We start from the raw sequence: 17,690 nt of genomic DNA, 5'->3' as shown, positions 1-17,690 counted from the left end.
CGCCGCTGCTGCTTCTCCCTGTACACGGATAAAAACATCCGGTGTCGGGGGGAGCAGCCAATGGCAGGCGGGGATGGGGACGAGACTCCCTAGCATCACAGGTGACGTCTGCCATTGGCTGCTCCCCCCCGACACCGGATGTACAGGGAGGAGAAGCAGCAGCGGCGGTGCGGGGACCAGGAGCAGAGCCGGGTAAGTATATTACCTGTGAGGGGCCCGGCACATGGGGGCTGTTTGAGAAGTTGGATAACCCTGCACGGGATCATCACTGTGATGTCTTTTCCAACCTTGTGTCTTTTCGGATTTCACCCCATGGTCTTACGCTCCACAGTCCCTTTTTTCTTTGAGTCCTGAATAGTAAATCTGACTTCTTATCCAGTCTCGGACCCACACTGAAGCGCACAAGGGTAGATTCACCATTCAGAAGCCTAGAAAAGCTGGGTGATGCCATCTGCAAGAACAGTGATGACATCCTTATGGGTTGTATGCTGCTTTCCCTGGCTCCTGAAAGGTACATCTTCCTAGTTATGAGGTCCTGGTCCCACATTGAAGTGTACATCGGTAGATTTACCATTCAGAAGCTTAGAAAAGCTGGGTGAGGACATCTGTGACCACAGCAATGCAGCCCTTATGGGTTATATTCAGCTTTCCCTGCTTCCTGAATAATAAATTTGCTTTTTTTTTTTATGCAGCCTTGGTCCTATATTGATACGTACATGGGTAGATTTACCGATCAGAAGCCTGGAAAAGCTGGGTGATGACATCTGCGAGGACAGTGATGAAGCCCTTGCAATTTTCCATTCAGCTTCCCCGTCCTCCTGGAAGGTCAATCTGCCTCGTTATAGAGTCCTGTTCCCATATTAATGAGCAGATAGGTACATGTACCATTCAGAAGCCTAGAAAAGTTGGGAGACAACCCTGCGGGGACTATCACAATGACTGTAAGCGAGTTCTACGCATCGGACTCGCAGCGTGAGTATGCGGCAGCAGCACCCGTCCTGACCTCCCAGCACCGCCGGGGTCTCATAGCATTATATTTATTTCTGATGCTATGTAACCCTTAGAGGTCCGGAATGTATTGTATGACACTGACATGATGCTGTCAGTGTTATCCAATACATTCCAGAACTGTAAGGGTTACATAGCCTCAGAAATCAATATAATGCTATGAGACCCCGGGAGGTCAGGACGGGTGCTGCTGCCGCATACTCACGCTGCGAGTCCGATGCGTAGAACTCGCTCGTCTCAAAGGGGCCTTAAGCCTCTTTCACACGAACGATACGGATTGGCTCCGGCCTCCGGATGCGTTCAGTGAAACTCGCACCATTTCACAAGCAAGTTCAGTCCGTTTTTTCCACGCGGGAGCAATCAGTTTTGATGCATTTTTCACGCGCGTGAAAAAAAAACTGAAGAATAACTATCTACATCTCCTGGCAACCACCAGTGAAAACGCACCAACACGGATTGCACCTGTGCGGGGAAAAACGCAAACACTGAACGCAATCGCAGACAAAACTGACTGAACTTGCCTGCAAAACCATCCGTTTTTCTCCCACAATCCCTATATTGTTCATGTAAAAGGGGCCTTAGGGTTGTTCCTGGCACATATTGGCTTTCACCCAGCTTTCCCAGACACCACAGCTCTGCACGTGATACTTACCTGCAGATACTTCTTCCTGTCAGAGTCACTTACGTCCCGCGCTGACAGAGAACCCGCAGCGAACATGACGGCCACCCCAGAAACCAGGCCTGACTGACGGGCCGCGTCTCCATAGCAACCCACAATCTAAACCGGCCGCTCAAATCTATGGCTGCACGCGATTGGTCTGCGCCAGGTGACGTCACGTTGTAAACAACGCGGCCATTGGCTGGCTCCAGATGCCCCCCTGTCATTCGCCTCGTTAGTGTTAGGGCCGTCTGCTAACCACAGGTCCCAGCAAACCCTGTCAGGAGCCGTTCAGACGGTCACAAACTGAGAGACACAGCGGATGCTGGGAGTTGTAGTTCTACAATAACAAACACTGTTAGGATGTGCCAGTGCGAATATACAGCGGCAGCTGTGGTCAGTAATAACCGGAGAAAACAGTGGAAACGTCCTTAGTTAGGCTGTGACGTCTGTTTATGTGCGCCGCCGGCGCGGTGACGTCATCAACCTGCGACCCATGCGGAGCTGAGCGGCAGAATGAGCAGGTGACAGCAGGGATGCAGTGCTACAGAGGGAGGGGGTAGAAGGGAGAGAACAGCTGGTGTTAGTGACAGTTCACATGGGGCAGATCCGCACTGGTGGATTTGGGTCAGGTTCACACTGAATCAAAATCAGCCACGTTTTTTCCACTGCAGAATCCGCTGTTTTCCAGCTTTCGAAAAAAAAACCTCCATTGAATGGAGCTAAAATACGAGCAGACCCCTGCCGCGGTTTCTCGAGGTGTCCTTTAAGCCATTTCTTGCCGCAGTCTGGAAAACCGTATGGCCGGATGAACTGCGGGAAATGGGAAGCATATTAGGTGCGATTTTTCAACACTGAACCCGCATTGAAACCTGTGTCCAAGATCCTTCATGTGAACAAACCCTTGAAATGCGCAAGAGCGTGAGCATGGCCATTACCCGTGCAGTCTGTGCGCCAGGTATCCACCAGCAGATTCTGCGCCAGAAATGAAAGGATCAGCCAGGAAAAATTGCTTGATTTTAGTGACCCGTCCACTGTGTGAACATGCCCCTAAGGTCTGGTGTGCGGTAGTCTGTATGGTGGCACACTTCATGTGGTGGTCTTGAGGGCATCGTATTGTGGGGTTACTCCTCCCTAGTAGCAGTTCTTAAAGAGAACCCGTCCCCCCTCCTGACAGGTCTGTTGGTGTAACGACTTGCCTTCCTCATGTAACGACCATTCCTTTGTTATTCCTGCTAGAAGTTATGAATGAATTGTCAGCAGCTTGCAGTAAAGATGGGTGTTGCCAGTTTTGGGGGGTGTCCCTGCACAGTCTGACAAGAACAGCACTGATTGGACAGAGTCAGACACACCCACTAATGGTAACACCCAGCAGTACCTTTACTGCAGGCTGCTGGCAATTTATTTGTAAACTTCTAGCAGGAATAAGGCCTCCTGCACACGAATGTGTGCGCCCCTTGGCCGTGCTGCGGGCCGCAATGCACGAACACCGTCCGTGGGGCAGCGGATTGCGGACCCATTCACTTTAATGGGTCCGCGATCCGGCCGTTCCGCAAAAAGATAGGACATGTTCTATCTTTTTGCGGAACGGAAGTCCGGGACGAAACCCCACGGAAGCACTCCATAGTGCTTCCATTCCGCACCATTCCGCATCTCCGAATTAAACTTAATAAGTCCGCATCCGTGATGCGGAATGCCTACAGAACGGCGCCCATGTATTGCGGATCCGCAAATGCGGTCCACAATACGGCAACGGGCGCACACGTTCGTGTGCAGGAGACCTAATACGGGAATGGCTGGCCAGAATTGTTATTACATTAGGAATGCAAGTAGTTTCGAAGGCCTGCTTCACATTTTCTTTAGGGCTCATTCAGACGGCCGTATGCTGTCCGCAAAAATACTGAATGCAAAAAAACGGATCTGCGAAAAAAAACAGATAGCATTCAGTATTTTTGCGGACCCATAGACTTCAATGGGCCATGTCCTGATTTTCACGGACAAGTATAGGACATGTTTCATTTGTTTTGCGGAACCGTGGAATAGAAAAGGGCCCCGAAGAAGTGAATGGGTCAGCATCTAATCCGCCAAAAAACGGATCCGCATTTTTGCGGATAGCATACAGCCGTCTGAATGAGCCCTTAAAGAGATTCGGCAGGCTTATTTGGGCAGGGAACAGCCCGCCGGACCTCTCTGCATTCCAGCATTGCCAGAAGCAATCGCCTTGCCGTCCAGCCCCATTCACTATAATGGGGACCGGCGGCGATCCGTCCTCAACCAACAAATATGACGAGAAGCTGCGCAGCAGCAGTTTTCGTCCGCCCGCTTCTCAACATGTTCGCCAGATTGCGGACGGATCTCTGACAGTCTCCATTATAGTGAAAGCCGTGCCAGATCCAGAGATCTCCAGAAGGCTGCTCCCCTGCCTGACGTGTAGTGCAAATATGAAACAAGCCTATGGCCTCCTGCACACGACCGTTGGTGTCCCGTTGCCGTATTGCGGATCCGCAACACACGGGCACTGTTCCGTGTGCATTCCGCATCACGGATGCGGACCCATTGACTTGAATGGGTCCGCAAATCCAGAGATACGGAACACTACAGAAGCACTACGGAGTGCTTCCGTGCGGTTCCGTTCCGCAAAAAGATAAAACTTTCTCTATCTTTTTACGGAACGGACGGATGCCGACTGACATGTCAGGAGAGGTGACAGCTCCTCTCTAATCCTCCATCATACGTAATCTGACGGAGGAGCCATCATTTTTTTTTTCTGACAACTACAGAATCTGACATCCATGTGTCCTGGCTAAAATCAATGACATACAAAAGTAAAGCATCATAGAAAAGTATAGAAGCCGTAATTCATGTATGAAGCCATACTACGACCAGGGATGGGTTGGCCATAGACCTTACAGGGAAACTTCCCAGGGGCCCGGCCAGTGGGAGTTTTTGGGGGATGTATTTTGTGCTGCTGGCAGTATTTTGTGATGGACTGTGGTATTTGGTTCTGTTGGGGCGGTATAATGTGCCACAATATGGTATTGCTGGCCCTGCCTTCCATCAATTTGGACCCGATACAAAACGGGGCCACTTTTAGTATTTTTTCCTGGGCCACTTTAAATTCCCAGTCCGCCCCTGACTACGACTGCAGTAAGGCCAGTTTAAGACGATTTTTCCATCTGTGTTTAGAACAGAGAGCACCCGGACTGAGCAGAAACCATTCAATTGAGCTGAGAAAATCGCAGCATGTTCCATCCTTGCCTGTTTTTTCATGCAAGACACATTAATTCAGATAAATTGGTCTGTGGGAAAAATGTATCGCGCATGGACTCCATCCATATAGAAGACTCTATAGGCTCCAATGTGTAGACCATTTAAAATGCAAAAATTTCAATTTTCTACCTGAAGAGGCTCAATTCTAGAGGTTACGACCACCCTGCAATTTAGCAGTGGTGGTCATGCTTGCACACTATAGGCAAAAGCAACAGCCTATGTGCTGGTCCCAGCCACCAGAAAGGCCTTTTTTCTATAATGTGCAAGCATGACCACAGCTGATGGATTGCAGGGTGGTCGTAACCCCTGGATATGAGCACTGTATAATGTGATGGAAAAATGAATCCAGCCAGCAAAGGATGCAATATGGATAATAACAATACATTAGTAAGTGGCTTGTATTAAAGGGAGTCTGTCAGCACATTTACCCCTTTTTAACAGTTCCCATAGCGCTGTAGCCGCAACACAGATTATTAAAACAGTACCTTTACATGCTTTTGTGGACTTGTAAAACTGCCAAAAACGAACTTTGATGCATATGTAAATGAGGGCTCGCAAGTGCCCAGGGGCGGCGTCCACCGCGTTGGGGCCCAGGCATCTCTGCCTCTTCGGCTCTTATCCCCGCCCATCTGTTTTCTTTCCCCCTCAGCGAGATCCCGCGCCTGCGCGCTGACTTCCTTGGCCGGGGCATGCGCACTGCGATGCCCATTGCTGGCACGGCATCGCAATTGCTTATGCGCAGGCTAACGGATCATACAGAGAGGTAAATTTATCTGTATGATCCGTTAGCCGGCGCATGCGCATAAGCTACTGCGAAGCCGTACCAGCAATGGGCATCGCAGTGCGCATGCCCCGGCCAAGGAAGTCAGCGCGCAGGCGCGGGATCTCGCTGAGGGGGAAAGAAAACAGATGGGCGGGGATAAGAGCCGAAGAGGCAGAGATGCCTGGGCCCCAACGCGGTGGACGCCGCCCCTGGGCACTTGCGAGCCCTCATTTACATATGCATCAAAGTTCGTTTTTGGCAGTTTTACAAGTCCACAAAAGCATATAAAGGTACCGTTTTAATCATCTGTGTTGCGGCTACAGCGCTATGGGAACTGTTAAAAAGGGGAAAATGTGCTGACAGACTCCCTTTAACCTCTTGCGGACACACGACGTACCGGTACATTATGTGTGGTCCCGATCACTGCCGCCCGGCGGGCGGGTGGTGATCGGAACAAGGTGCCTGCTGAGATCATTGAGCAGGCACCCTGGGACAATGCGCGGGGGGGGCTCCTGTGGCGGCAATCGCCGCGAACCGCAGGTCAATTAAGAACTGCGGTTTACGGGTGGTTGCGGCGGTCGGAGGTGCCATCGGGTCCCCTTCCGGTGATCTCACACGCCAGAAGCTGTATGAGTAATACACACAGTATTACTCATTCAGCCAATGCATTCTAATACAGAAGTATTGGAATGCATTGTAAAGGGGATTAAACCCCCAAAAGTTGAAGTCCCAAAGTGGGACAAAAAATAAAGTGAAAAAAAAAAGTTGAAAAAAGAAAGTCCGCCCCCCCCCCCCAAAGAAATTAAAAGTTTCAAGTAAAAATAAACAAAAATGTCATTTTAGACATATTAGGTATTGCCGCGTCCGTATCGACCGGCTCTATAAACTTATCACATGACCTAACCCCTCAGATGAACACCGTAAAAAAAAAAAAAAAAAACTGTGCTAAATAAAAAAAAATTTGTCACCTTACATCACAAAAAGTACAACAGCAAGCGATCAAAACGGCGTATGCCCACCAAAATAGTGCCAATCTAACCGTCACCTCATCCTGCAAAAAATGAGACCCTATCTAAGATAATCGCCCAAAAACTGAAAAAACTATGGCTCTCAGAATATAGAGACACTAAAACATGATTTTTTTTTTGGTTTCAAAAATGATATTATTGTGTAAAACTTAAATAAAATAAAAGTATACATATTAGGTATCGCCGCGTCCGTAATAACCTGCTCTATAAAAATATCACATGACCTAACCCCTTCAGGTGAATACCGTAAAAAAAAAAGTAAAAATAGCCATTTTTTTGTCACCTTACATCACAAAAAGTGTAATAGCAAGCGATCAAAAAGTCATATGCACCTCAAAATAGTGCCAATCAAACAGTCATCTCATCCCGCAAAAATCATACCCTACCAAAGATAATCGCCCAAAAACTATGGCTCTCAGACTATGGAGACACTAAAACATGATTTATTTTGTTTCAAAAATGAAATCATTGTGTAAAACTTACATAAATAATAAAATAGTATAGATATTAGGTGTCGCCGCGTCCGTGACAACCTGGTCTATAAAAATATCACATGATCTAACCTGTCAGATGAATGTTGTAAATAAAATAAAAATTTAAACGGTGCCAAAACAGCTATTTCTTGTTACCTTGCCTCACAAAAAGTGTAATATAGAGCAACCAAAAATCATATGTACCCTAAACTAGTACCAACAAAACTGCCACCCTATCCCGTAGTTTCTAAAATGGGGTCACTTTTTTGGAGTTTCTACTCTAGGGGTGCATCAGGGGGGCTTCAAATGGGACATGGTGTAAAAAAAAACTGTCCAGCAAAATCAGCCTTCCAAAAACCGTATGGCATTCCTTTCCTTCTGCGCCCTGCCGTGTGCCCGTACAGCGGTTTACGACCACATATGGGGTGTTTCTGTAAACTACAGAATCAGGGCCATAAATATAGAGTTTGGTTTGGCTGTTAACCCTTGCTTTGTAACTGGAAAAAAATTATTAAAATGGAAAATCTGCCAAAAAAGTGAAATTTTGAAATTGTATCTCTATTTTCCATTAATTCTTGTGGAACACCTAAAGGGTTAACAAAGTTTGTAAAATCAGTTTTGAATACCTTGAGGGGTGTAGTTTCTAGAATGGGGTCATTTTTCAAGATTTGCTTCTAAACGTCTAAGCCTTGTAACATCCCCAAAAAATAAAATGTCATTCCCAAAATGATCCAAACATGAAGTAGACATATGGGGAATGTAAAGTAATAACCATTTTTGTAGGTATTTATTATAGAAGTAGAGAAATTGAAACTTGGAAATTTGCAAATTTGGTATTTTTTTATAAATAAAAATTAATTTTTTTGACTCTATTTTACCACTGTCATGAAGTACAATATGTGACGAAAAAACAATCTCAGAACGGCCTGGATAAGTCAAATCGTTTTAAAGTTATGACCACATAAAGTGACCTGGTCCTTAAGGAGTTAAAGGGGTTTTCCGGGATTTTAATATAGATGACCTAACCTCGGGGTAGGTCATCAGTATCAGATTGGCGCGGTCCTGCACCCGGCTCCCCCGCCTATCATCAGGTTGCTCCGTGCAATCACAGCCTTCTCTTCATTGTTTACCTCCTCGCCGGCGACATTGCAGCACTGAGCAGGTGTAACTACAAGCCGTCCCGTTCACTTCTGTAGGACGTCTCGTTCCCATTTAAGTGTATAGGAAGGAGCTGTCCATAGAAGTTAATGGGAAGGCTTGTTTACACCCGCTCACCGCTGCGATGTCGACAGTGAGCTGGTAAATAATGAACAGAAGGCAGCGCTGGCATGGAGTGCGGAATTCTCGTCAACCAACTGATTGGCGGGGGTGCCAGGTGTTGGACCCCTGTCGATCTGATATTGATGACCTATCCAGTGGATAGGTCATTAATATTAAAATCCCGGAAACCCCTTTAACGTTAACATCAGGGATCAGCAACCTTCGGCACTTCTGCTGCTGTGAAACTCCAACTCTCAGCAGGCAAACATTGAAGTGAATGAAGCCCTCTGGGAGTTGTAGTTTCAGAACACCTGGAGTGCCGGAGGCTGCTGATCCCTGGTCTACACGATAAAAGCCATTTTACAACCCCTATAATATTAAAAAAAAAATATTAAAAGTTTTTTTAAATATTAATAAACTCTAAAAACTCTTTCTTAATAAATAATAAAAATAAACATTGAAAAATAAATTAAGATAATTTGCATTGCCACATCCCCAAACACTTGTACCATTAAAATATAAATGTATTTATCTCGTATGGTGAAAGCCATAACTGCCTTTTTTTTTTCTTTTTTTTTTTTTGTTGCTTCACCTCTCCTAAAAAGTTGAATAAAAAGTGATCAGCAAGGCATACACATTTAAAGGGAACCTGTCACCGGGATTTTGGGTATAGAGCTGCGGACATGGGTTGCTAGATGGCCGCTAGCACATCCGCAATATCCAGTCCCCATAGCTCTGTGTGCTTTTATTATGTAAGAAAACCGATTTGATACATATGCAAATTAACCTGAGATTTGTCCTGTCCGTGATTCATCTCACATACAGAACTCATCTCAGGTTAATTTGCATATGTTTCAAATAGTTTTTTTTACACAATAAAAGCACACAGAGCTATAGGGACTGGGTATTGCGGATGTGCTAGCGGCCATCTAGCAACCCATGTCCTCAGCTCTATACCCAAAATCCAGGTGACAGGTTCCCTTTAAGAATGGTAGAATTAAAAACTGCAGACCATCTTTCAAAAAAATGAGCCCCCCAGAGCCGTGTAGACCTAAATATAACAAAGTTACAGAGGTCAGAAGATGTTGATAAAATAAAAATAAATGTAAACGGTGGAGGAATTATATATATATTTTTTTCCAATTCCACCCCGTTGCAATTTCTTTCCCGCTTCCCACTACATTGTATACCATATTAAATGGTGGTATTAGAAAGTACAACTTGTCCTGTAAAAAAAACAAAACATATGGATAATTGAACGGAAAAATAAAAAAGTTATGGCTCCAGGAAGATAGGGAAGAAAAATGAAAACTCAAAAACGATAAACACTTCCGCTATCCAAGGGGTTAAAATAGCAATCCGTAGTGGGCTTTTGGAAAGCCCAGTTCGGATTGTAGTTTTTCGGTACGCAGATATGAATTCTGTAGGAATTATAACCGAAGTCTCGCGCGACTTCAGGCGAAACAAACTTTGGCTCCATGGAGCCAATACATTTTAATGCTGTACGGGAATAGCATTAAAATCGAAGTCTTTGAACGAATCGATTTCGGATCTATGATCCAAAGGTCAGTTCCCTCAAGCCTACTTGTCACAACCAGAATGCCTCTCTAACTTGCTCCGTTGGGTACTGCACGTATAGAGATTCTCCAGCAGAGGCGATGCTTCCATATACCTATGACAGAGCGCGCCTTTGTATTCGTATGAAATTGGTAGCATGCAGCGGTACATTAGAGGGCTCATGCAGCGGTACATTAGAGGGCTCATGCAGCGGTACATTAGAGGGCTCATGCAGCGGTACATTAGAGGGCTCATGCAGCGGTACATTAGAGGGCTCATGCAGCGCTACATTAGAGGGCTCATGCAGCGCTACATTAGAGGGCTCATGCAGCGCTACATTAGAGGGCTCATGCAGTAGAACGTTTTTGAGCAGTACAGCTGATTCTTTTTTCCTCTCAGTAGCTTCATGCATCCCCCCATGTAATAACAATCCTGGAGCATCTACTCTTATGACTCTGTGTGTTACCATTCCTTAATTATTTCTCCTAGAAGTATTGAATGAATTGCTAGCAGTTTGCAGTGAAGGTCCAGCTGGGTGTTACCAGTTAAGGGCGAGTCCCTGACATTATCCAATCAGTTCTGTTAGTGTCAAAAACTTAGAGGGCTCATGCAGCGCTACATTAGAGGGCTCATGCAGCGCTACATTAGAGGGCTCATGCAGCGCTACATTAGAGGGCTCATGCAGTAGAACGTTTTTGAGCAGTACAGCTGATTCTTTTTTCCTCTCAGTAGCTTCATGCATCCCCCCATGTAATAACAATCCTGGAGCATCTACTCTTATGACTCTGTGTGTTACCATTCCTTAATTATTTCTCCTAGAAGTATTGAATGAATTGCTAGCAGTTTGCAGTGAAGGTCCAGCTGGGTGTTACCAGTTAAGGGCGAGTCCCTGACATTATCCAATCAGTTCTGTTAGTGTCAGACTGTGCAGGAACACACACCCAACTAATATCACCCAGAGGGATCTTTATTGCAAACTTCTAATAATTCATTCATTAATCCTAGCAGGAATAATGGAGGACTGGCACAGCATAGAACCATAAGGCCCCCTGCACACGATCAGGATTGCGTGCAGATTTTCCGCGCGGATTTGCGTGCGGAAAATCCGCACCGTAGGTCATGTCCATTGTATTCTATGAGAATTTGAAATTCTTAATGCACCTGATGCGGATTTTTTCCGCGCGGATTTTGACCTGCGGTGCGGATTTTAAAATCCGCGACATGTCAATTATTTTTTTTTTTCCTGACCGGATTTTCTTCATTCACTTAGTAAAATCTGCATGTGAAAAATCCGCACCGAAACCGCACCAAATCCGCACGCAAATCCGCATGCAAATCTGCACCAATTGATGCGGATTGACCGCACAGATTTGCCTGCGAACACCTGCGGATTTCAGTGCGGATGCTCCGCACATGAATCCTGAACGTGTGCATGTACCCTAAGAATAGATGCTTAAGAATAGTTTTTACATGGGGAATGCAAGTAGTTACTAAAACAGACATGTCAGGAGAGGAGACGGGTCCTCTTTAAAGATGCCCAGTCACATCTCCTGATGTGTATTTTACTCAATACTTGTAAGGGTCCATTCACACGTCCGTAGTGCATTGCGGATCCGCAAATTGTGGATCCGCAATACACCCGGCCGGCACCCCAAAAGAACTGCCTATTCTTGTCCGCAATTGCGGACAAGAATAGGACATGTTCTGTTTTTTTCCGCAGTTGTGGACCGGAAGATCGGGGCCGCGGTCCGGAAATGCGGATGCGGAGAGCACATAGGGTGCTCTCAGCATCCATTCCGTCCCCATAGAGAATAAATGGGTCCGCACCCGTTCCACAGAATTGCGGAACAGGTGCGGACACATTCACAGACGTGTGAATGGACCCTAAGGCCTCTTTCAGACGGTCGTTGCGAGAACATGCGCGATTTTTCCGTGCGAGTGCAAAACATTGTAATGCGTTTTGCACTCGCGTGAGAAAAATCGCGCATGTTTGGTACCCAAACCCGAACTTCTTCACAGAAGTTCGGGCTTGGGATCGGTGTTCTGTAGATTGTATTATTTTCCCTTATAACATGGTTATAAGGGAAAATAATAGCATTCTGAATACAGAATGCTTAGTAAAATAGCGCTGGAGGGGTTAAAAAAATAAATAATTTAACTCACCTTAATCCACTTGATCGCGCAGCCGGCATCTCCTTCTGTCTTCATCTTAGCTGTGTGCAGCAACAGGACCTGTGGTGACATCACTCCGGTCATCACATGGTCCATCACATGATCCATCACCATGGTAAAAGATCATGTGATGGATCATGTGATGACCGGAGTGACGTCACCCCAGGTCCTGTTCCTGCACACAGCTAAGATGAAGACAGAAGAGATGCCGGCTGCGCGATCAAGTGGATTAAGGTGAGTTAAATTATTTTTTTTAACCCCTCCCTCCAGCGCTATTTTACTTAGCATTCTGTATTCAGAATGCTATTATTTTCCCTTATAACCATGTTATAAGGGAAAATAATAATGATCGGGTCTCCTAGCAACCTTGCGTGAAAATCGTGCCGCATCCGCACTTGCTTGCGGATGCTTGCGATTTTCACGCAACCCCATTCATTTCTATGGGGCCTGCGTTACGTGAAAAACGCACAAAATAGAGCATGCTGCGATTTTCACGCAACGCACAAGGTGATGCGTGAAAATCATCGCTCATGTGAACAGCCCCATAGAAATGAATGGGTCGGGATTCAGTGCAGGTGCAATTCGTTCACCTCACGCATCGCATCCGTGCGGAATACTCGCCCTTGTGAAAGGGGCCTAACAGTATCTTTTTTTTTTTTTTTTTTCCCAGACCTCTGCATTCTATTGTTCCTCTGTTATTCCTCCTCAATATGAATACATTGACAGCTGGGTGTCTCTGACAGCACTGATTTGATTGGACAGTGTCAGACTATGTAGAGACACTCCGCCACTGGTAACACCGAGTTCTACTTTAATTCACCAATATCTAGGAGGAATAACAGAGGGATGCCACAACTCTACGGTATATAAGAAAAGATGCTTTAGAATTGTGATTTCAGGAAGAACACGAGCGCACGTCAGGAGGGGGGACCGATCTTTAGACATTTTTGGCTGTGTACATCCAGGTGGCGTTCTGTTCCCGTCCTCTGCGCTGTCCTCATTCACACTCCATAAATAAGTGATAGCTTCGGTCCGGGGGATGATGAGCGGGTGCAGGGCACCCTGGGCGTCTCATGCTAGAGTCTCAGGTATAATGATTTGGGTTGTGTGGACTGGAGGCTAAGTTTGTTCCCCCAGCCCCGGATGTGCGCGGCTCATCAGCAGATGGCGGAGACAGAATTCTACACTCCATGTTCTACAACGATGACGTCCGGGACCCTGGAATAAGCCAAGTGGGATTGATTTACTCGTCAGTGGTGGAAAGTATGGTCGGAAACAGATGTTGTTTATTAATAATGTCAGCCTGCAGCCCGCCGTGCGTGGCGTTAATAATGCAGCGTCCCCCTCCCCCACCTGCCCAAACTTACCGCCGGGATTTATTCATCTACCATTTCAGGATTAATAAATAGGAAAAGAAACATCAACTTTAAAGGGATTTCTGAGATTTTGATATTAATGGTGCATCCTCAGGATAGGTCCTCAATATCAGATTGGTGGGGGTCCGACACCCCCAACGATCTGCTGTCTTTCAAGGCCAGTGACCTATATAATACTAGACAATGTATGGTGCTGTGCTTGGTAAGCTCGGAGGAGGCTGCAGCGGGGGTCCCAGGAGTTGGACCCGCACCTATCCGATATTCTGAGTATAGGCTATCCATACCAAAATGTTGAAGAACTCTTTTTAAAAGGCATCTGTCAGCAGATTTGTACCTATGACACTGTCTGACCTGTTACATGTGCACTTGGCAGCTGAAGACATCTGTGTTGGTCCCATGTTCATATGTGCCCGCATTACTGAGAAATATGAGGTTTTATTATATGCAAATGAGCCTCTAGGTGCAACGGGGGCGTTACCATTACACCTAGACACTCTGCTCTCTCTGCCACTCCCTTTACACTTTGAATGATAAGGCTAGACATGATGTCGTTTTCACTGCCTGGCCCTGTCAATCAAAGCGCAGGGGGCACGGCAGTTACAGAGAGAGCAGAGCCTCTAGGTGTAATGGTAACGCCCCTGTTGCTCCTAGAGGCTCATTTGCATATAATAAAACCTCATTTTTCTCAGTAATGTGGACACATATGAACATGGGACCAACACAGACGCCTTCAGCTGCCAAGTGCACATGTAACAGGTCAGACAGTGTCATAGGTACAAAACTGCTGACAGATGCTCTTTGAGACTGCATGCATGCAGTTTGTCAGCCACTGGTTGTTGCATTGAGGTCACTTGATTTAGGCTACGTGGTGACTGGTCGTGTAACACCAAGGTCGATTGGTGACATTATTGTGAATGCGTCAGCATTACAAAACGCAGTGTGATGCCACCGCGACACCAGTCACGAAGAAGACAAATCTGATGGATCTTTTCATCGAATATCGCAAGCAGCTTTTCCAGCAAAGGTCTCGGGGTAAGGCGATTTTCACATCTGCGCTTTCCCTTTCCACTATTAAGATCCGTCATAGGATCCCAATAGCGGGAAAAACGCTTCCATTCATTGTCAATGGGGACAAAACGGAGTGCACCAGAATGCATTCTGTTCTGTTTGGTTGCGTCCCTATCGCGAACAGAATAACGCTGCAAGCGGGGGGGTTTTCTGTCCGCGACGTGGTGTGGAGCAAGACGGATCTGCCATGACACACAATGTAAGTCAATGGGGACGGATCGGTTTTCTCAGACACAAAAGAAAAAGCATCTGTGCCCTATTGACTTACAGTGGTTTTAGAGACGGATCCGTCTTGGCTATTTTAGAGATAATACAACCGGATCCATTCAGAACAGACGCAGACGGTTGTATTATCGTGATGGAAGCGTTTTTGCTGATCCATAACGGATCCAGCGAAAAGGCAGATGTGAAAGTAGCCTAAGCTGTGAGTTGTCGAATGGGACTCGTAGCCAAAATAGTTGTGCAACTTCAGGATTTTGCAGCAACCGTTAGACACTAAAATGACACGACGGAAGGGAGTCGCAGTCGCACGTGACTTACATCGATCCCTGGGCTGCAAGAGTCGCTTGCAATTTGCAAGAAACCGCCAGGTTCGGATTTTTCTCGACAAAATTCAGGATCATTACTTGTGATGTCTCAGTCTAGTCCTAGCCTAAATTGCTTTCTCCCCCCTACTACGTGGCAGGTACGCTGCAAATTTTGTACCAGGCTGGCGGAAAATCAGCAATATAGTACATTGTTAGCAAAACGGATGAGATTTTACTAAATCGAATCGACGCACCGCGGAAACATCTGCAGCAGAGACTGAATGTGGTCCGGATTTTCAGTCTACAGCATGGCAGTTTAGGCCTCATGCACACGGCCGTTGTTTGGGTCCGCATCCGAGCCACCGTTTTTGTGGCTCAGAAGCGGACCCATTCACTTCAATGGGGCCGCAAAAGATGCGGACAGCACTCCGTGTGCTATCCGCATCCGTTGCTTCGTTCCATGGCCCCGAAAAAAAAAGTAGCATGTCCTATTCTTGTCCGTTTTGCGGACAAGAATAGGCATTTCTAGAATGGGCCGGCCGCTCCGTTCCGCAAATTGTGGAAGGCACACAGACGGCTTCCGTTTTTTGCGGATCCGCGGACCGCAAAAAACGGAACGGTAATGTGCATAAGGCCTTATACTGTGGATTTCCACAGCAGATTTGAGAAGCATAGGTTGAAACATGGCCTATTCCATGGCAGGTAATCTGGCTCGTGTGTCCGCACCCTTAGAGGGGTTTCCTACTAAAAAAAACTCTATCCACAGCACTAGCACTCCATGCACATGGGGACCCCAATTTTTATGATCTCTAGAGTCCCAGAAGTTGCCCCCCTTCCTGGTGATCAGACACTATTACATACCCTGTGTATGGGGAATAAGTGTTCTTTAATTTAAATTACATTTTATGAAAAGCCCCTAATACTTGTGTTATAACTTCTTCTTTCTGTTTTGCAGGAGCGCTGGTTCCCAGCAGGGTAGTTACGGCAAGTGGACGTTGTCCAGTAGTGAAGATGAGTCCGAGGACCAGCCAACGTCTTCTATCTCTGCATCTAAGGTGAAAACCCGTGTCAGCCCCCCTCCTCTGTACCCCTGTTCTGACGCCAGGAAGGAGTCTTACAAGAGGAAGTCAAATCCACTGAAGTTTGAGGAGATCCCTGGAAAGGAACAATCACCAGCCAAGAGGCTAAAAACAGAAGGGGAGGTTTCAGGTTGGTGCCTGTCCAGCAGCGAGGACGAGTCACAGCCGGAAAAGACTGTAAAATCAGAGAGAGGGGGGACATCATGTAAAGTGGAGGTGCCAAAGCTGCAGAAGGAAAGTAGGCACAGCCCAGCTGCACATGACAAATATAGGACCCCTAGTGACGCTCAGGACCCCTGGGATGTACTGCAGAGTGGGGAGCCTTTCAGCTTTTATTTGACCAAAGTCACAGGTATTAAGCCCAAGTATAACACGGGAGCTCTCCACATTAAAGGTGAGTTACAGACTGGATGATACGGCTTTTTGCACCTGTTATGTTATCCATTATTTTCACTGCAGGGAGGCGAGCGCTGGGTGCCCTCTCAGCAGGGAGGCGAGCACTGGGTGCGCTCGCCGCAGAGAGGCGAGCGCAGGGTGTCCCTCCCCGCAGGGAGGCGAGCGCAGGGTGTCCCTCCCCGCAGGGAGGCGAGCCCTGGGTGTCCCTCCCCGCAGGGAGGCGAGCCCTGGGTGTCCCTCCCCGCAGGGAGGCGAGCCCTGGGTGTCCCTCCCCGCAGGGAGGCGAGCCCTGGGTGTCCCTCCCCGCAGGGAGGCGAGCCCTGGGTGTCCCTCCCCGCAGGGAGGCGAGCCCTGGGTGTCCCTCCCCGCAGGGAGGCGAGCCCTGGGTGTCCCTCCCCGCAGGGAGGCGAGCCCTGGGTGTCCCTCCCCGCAGGGAGGCGAGCCCTGGGTGTCCCTCCCCGCAGGGAGGCGAGCCCTGGGTGTCCCTCCCCGCAGGGAGGCGAGCCCTGGGTGTCCCTCCCCGCAGGAAAGCGAGCCCTGGGTGTCCCTCCCCGCAGGAAAGCGAGCCCTGGGTGTCCCTCCCCGCAAGGAGGCGAGCGCTGGGTGCCCTCCTTGCAGGGACGCTAGTGCAGAGTATCCAAGTTAGTAGCTACGTTCTGTGACCCATGCAATGTTCAATCGTGTAAAACCATGAATTGATTATTATCTCTTTCTGCATTAACAGATATTCTATCTCCTCTCTTTGGGACCCTGGTGTCTTCAGTTCAGGTATGTCCCCATTATAGCCAGATATGCTGCGCTGCCATACAAAGAACCCTATTATATCTGTCCTCTCCATGGTGGTGTGTGTGTGTATATGTGTGTGTGTGTATATATATATATATGCAGCCGTCCTACATTCATTTTCTATGGGGCCGGCGAAAATAGCCGAGCGCTGCGGCTATTTTCATCGGCCCCATAGAAATGAATGGAAGCGGAGTCCGTGCATGCGCAGTACGCTCCCATTTACTTCTATGGGCCTGCTTGGTGTTGGCCGGACCGGAGTCCTCCAGCCA

The 17,690-nt window shown here is 47.4% G+C and overlaps 2 protein-coding genes across 2 annotated transcripts in view; one reads left to right on the top strand and one right to left on the bottom strand.

Moving 5' to 3' along the window:
- Positions 1-1,826, bottom strand: part of EFCAB11 (EF-hand calcium binding domain 11) — a 43,301-nt gene extending 41,475 nt beyond the window's left edge. Inside the window, exon 1 of the mRNA XM_040412136.1 lies at positions 1,661-1,826. Coding sequence (XP_040268070.1) covers positions 1,661-1,726 — 66 coding nt within the window. The 5' untranslated portion in view covers positions 1,727-1,826. The remainder of the gene's footprint in view (positions 1-1,660) is intronic.
- Positions 1,827-2,144: 318 nt separating this feature from the next.
- Positions 2,145-17,690, top strand: part of TDP1 (tyrosyl-DNA phosphodiesterase 1) — an 89,595-nt gene continuing 74,049 nt past the window's right edge. Inside the window, exons 1-3 of the mRNA XM_040412123.1 lie at positions 2,145-2,190; positions 16,116-16,633; positions 17,360-17,403. Coding sequence (XP_040268057.1) covers positions 2,183-2,190; positions 16,116-16,633; positions 17,360-17,403 — 570 coding nt within the window. The 5' untranslated portion in view covers positions 2,145-2,182. The remainder of the gene's footprint in view (positions 2,191-16,115; positions 16,634-17,359; positions 17,404-17,690) is intronic.

This window comes from Bufo bufo, chromosome 11, assembly GCF_905171765.1.
Source record: "Bufo bufo chromosome 11, aBufBuf1.1, whole genome shotgun sequence".
Classification (NCBI taxonomy): domain Eukaryota; kingdom Metazoa; phylum Chordata; class Amphibia; order Anura; family Bufonidae; genus Bufo; species Bufo bufo.
Note: the sequence above shows the minus strand (reverse complement) of the source record. Positions and strands in the feature narration are given on the sequence as shown.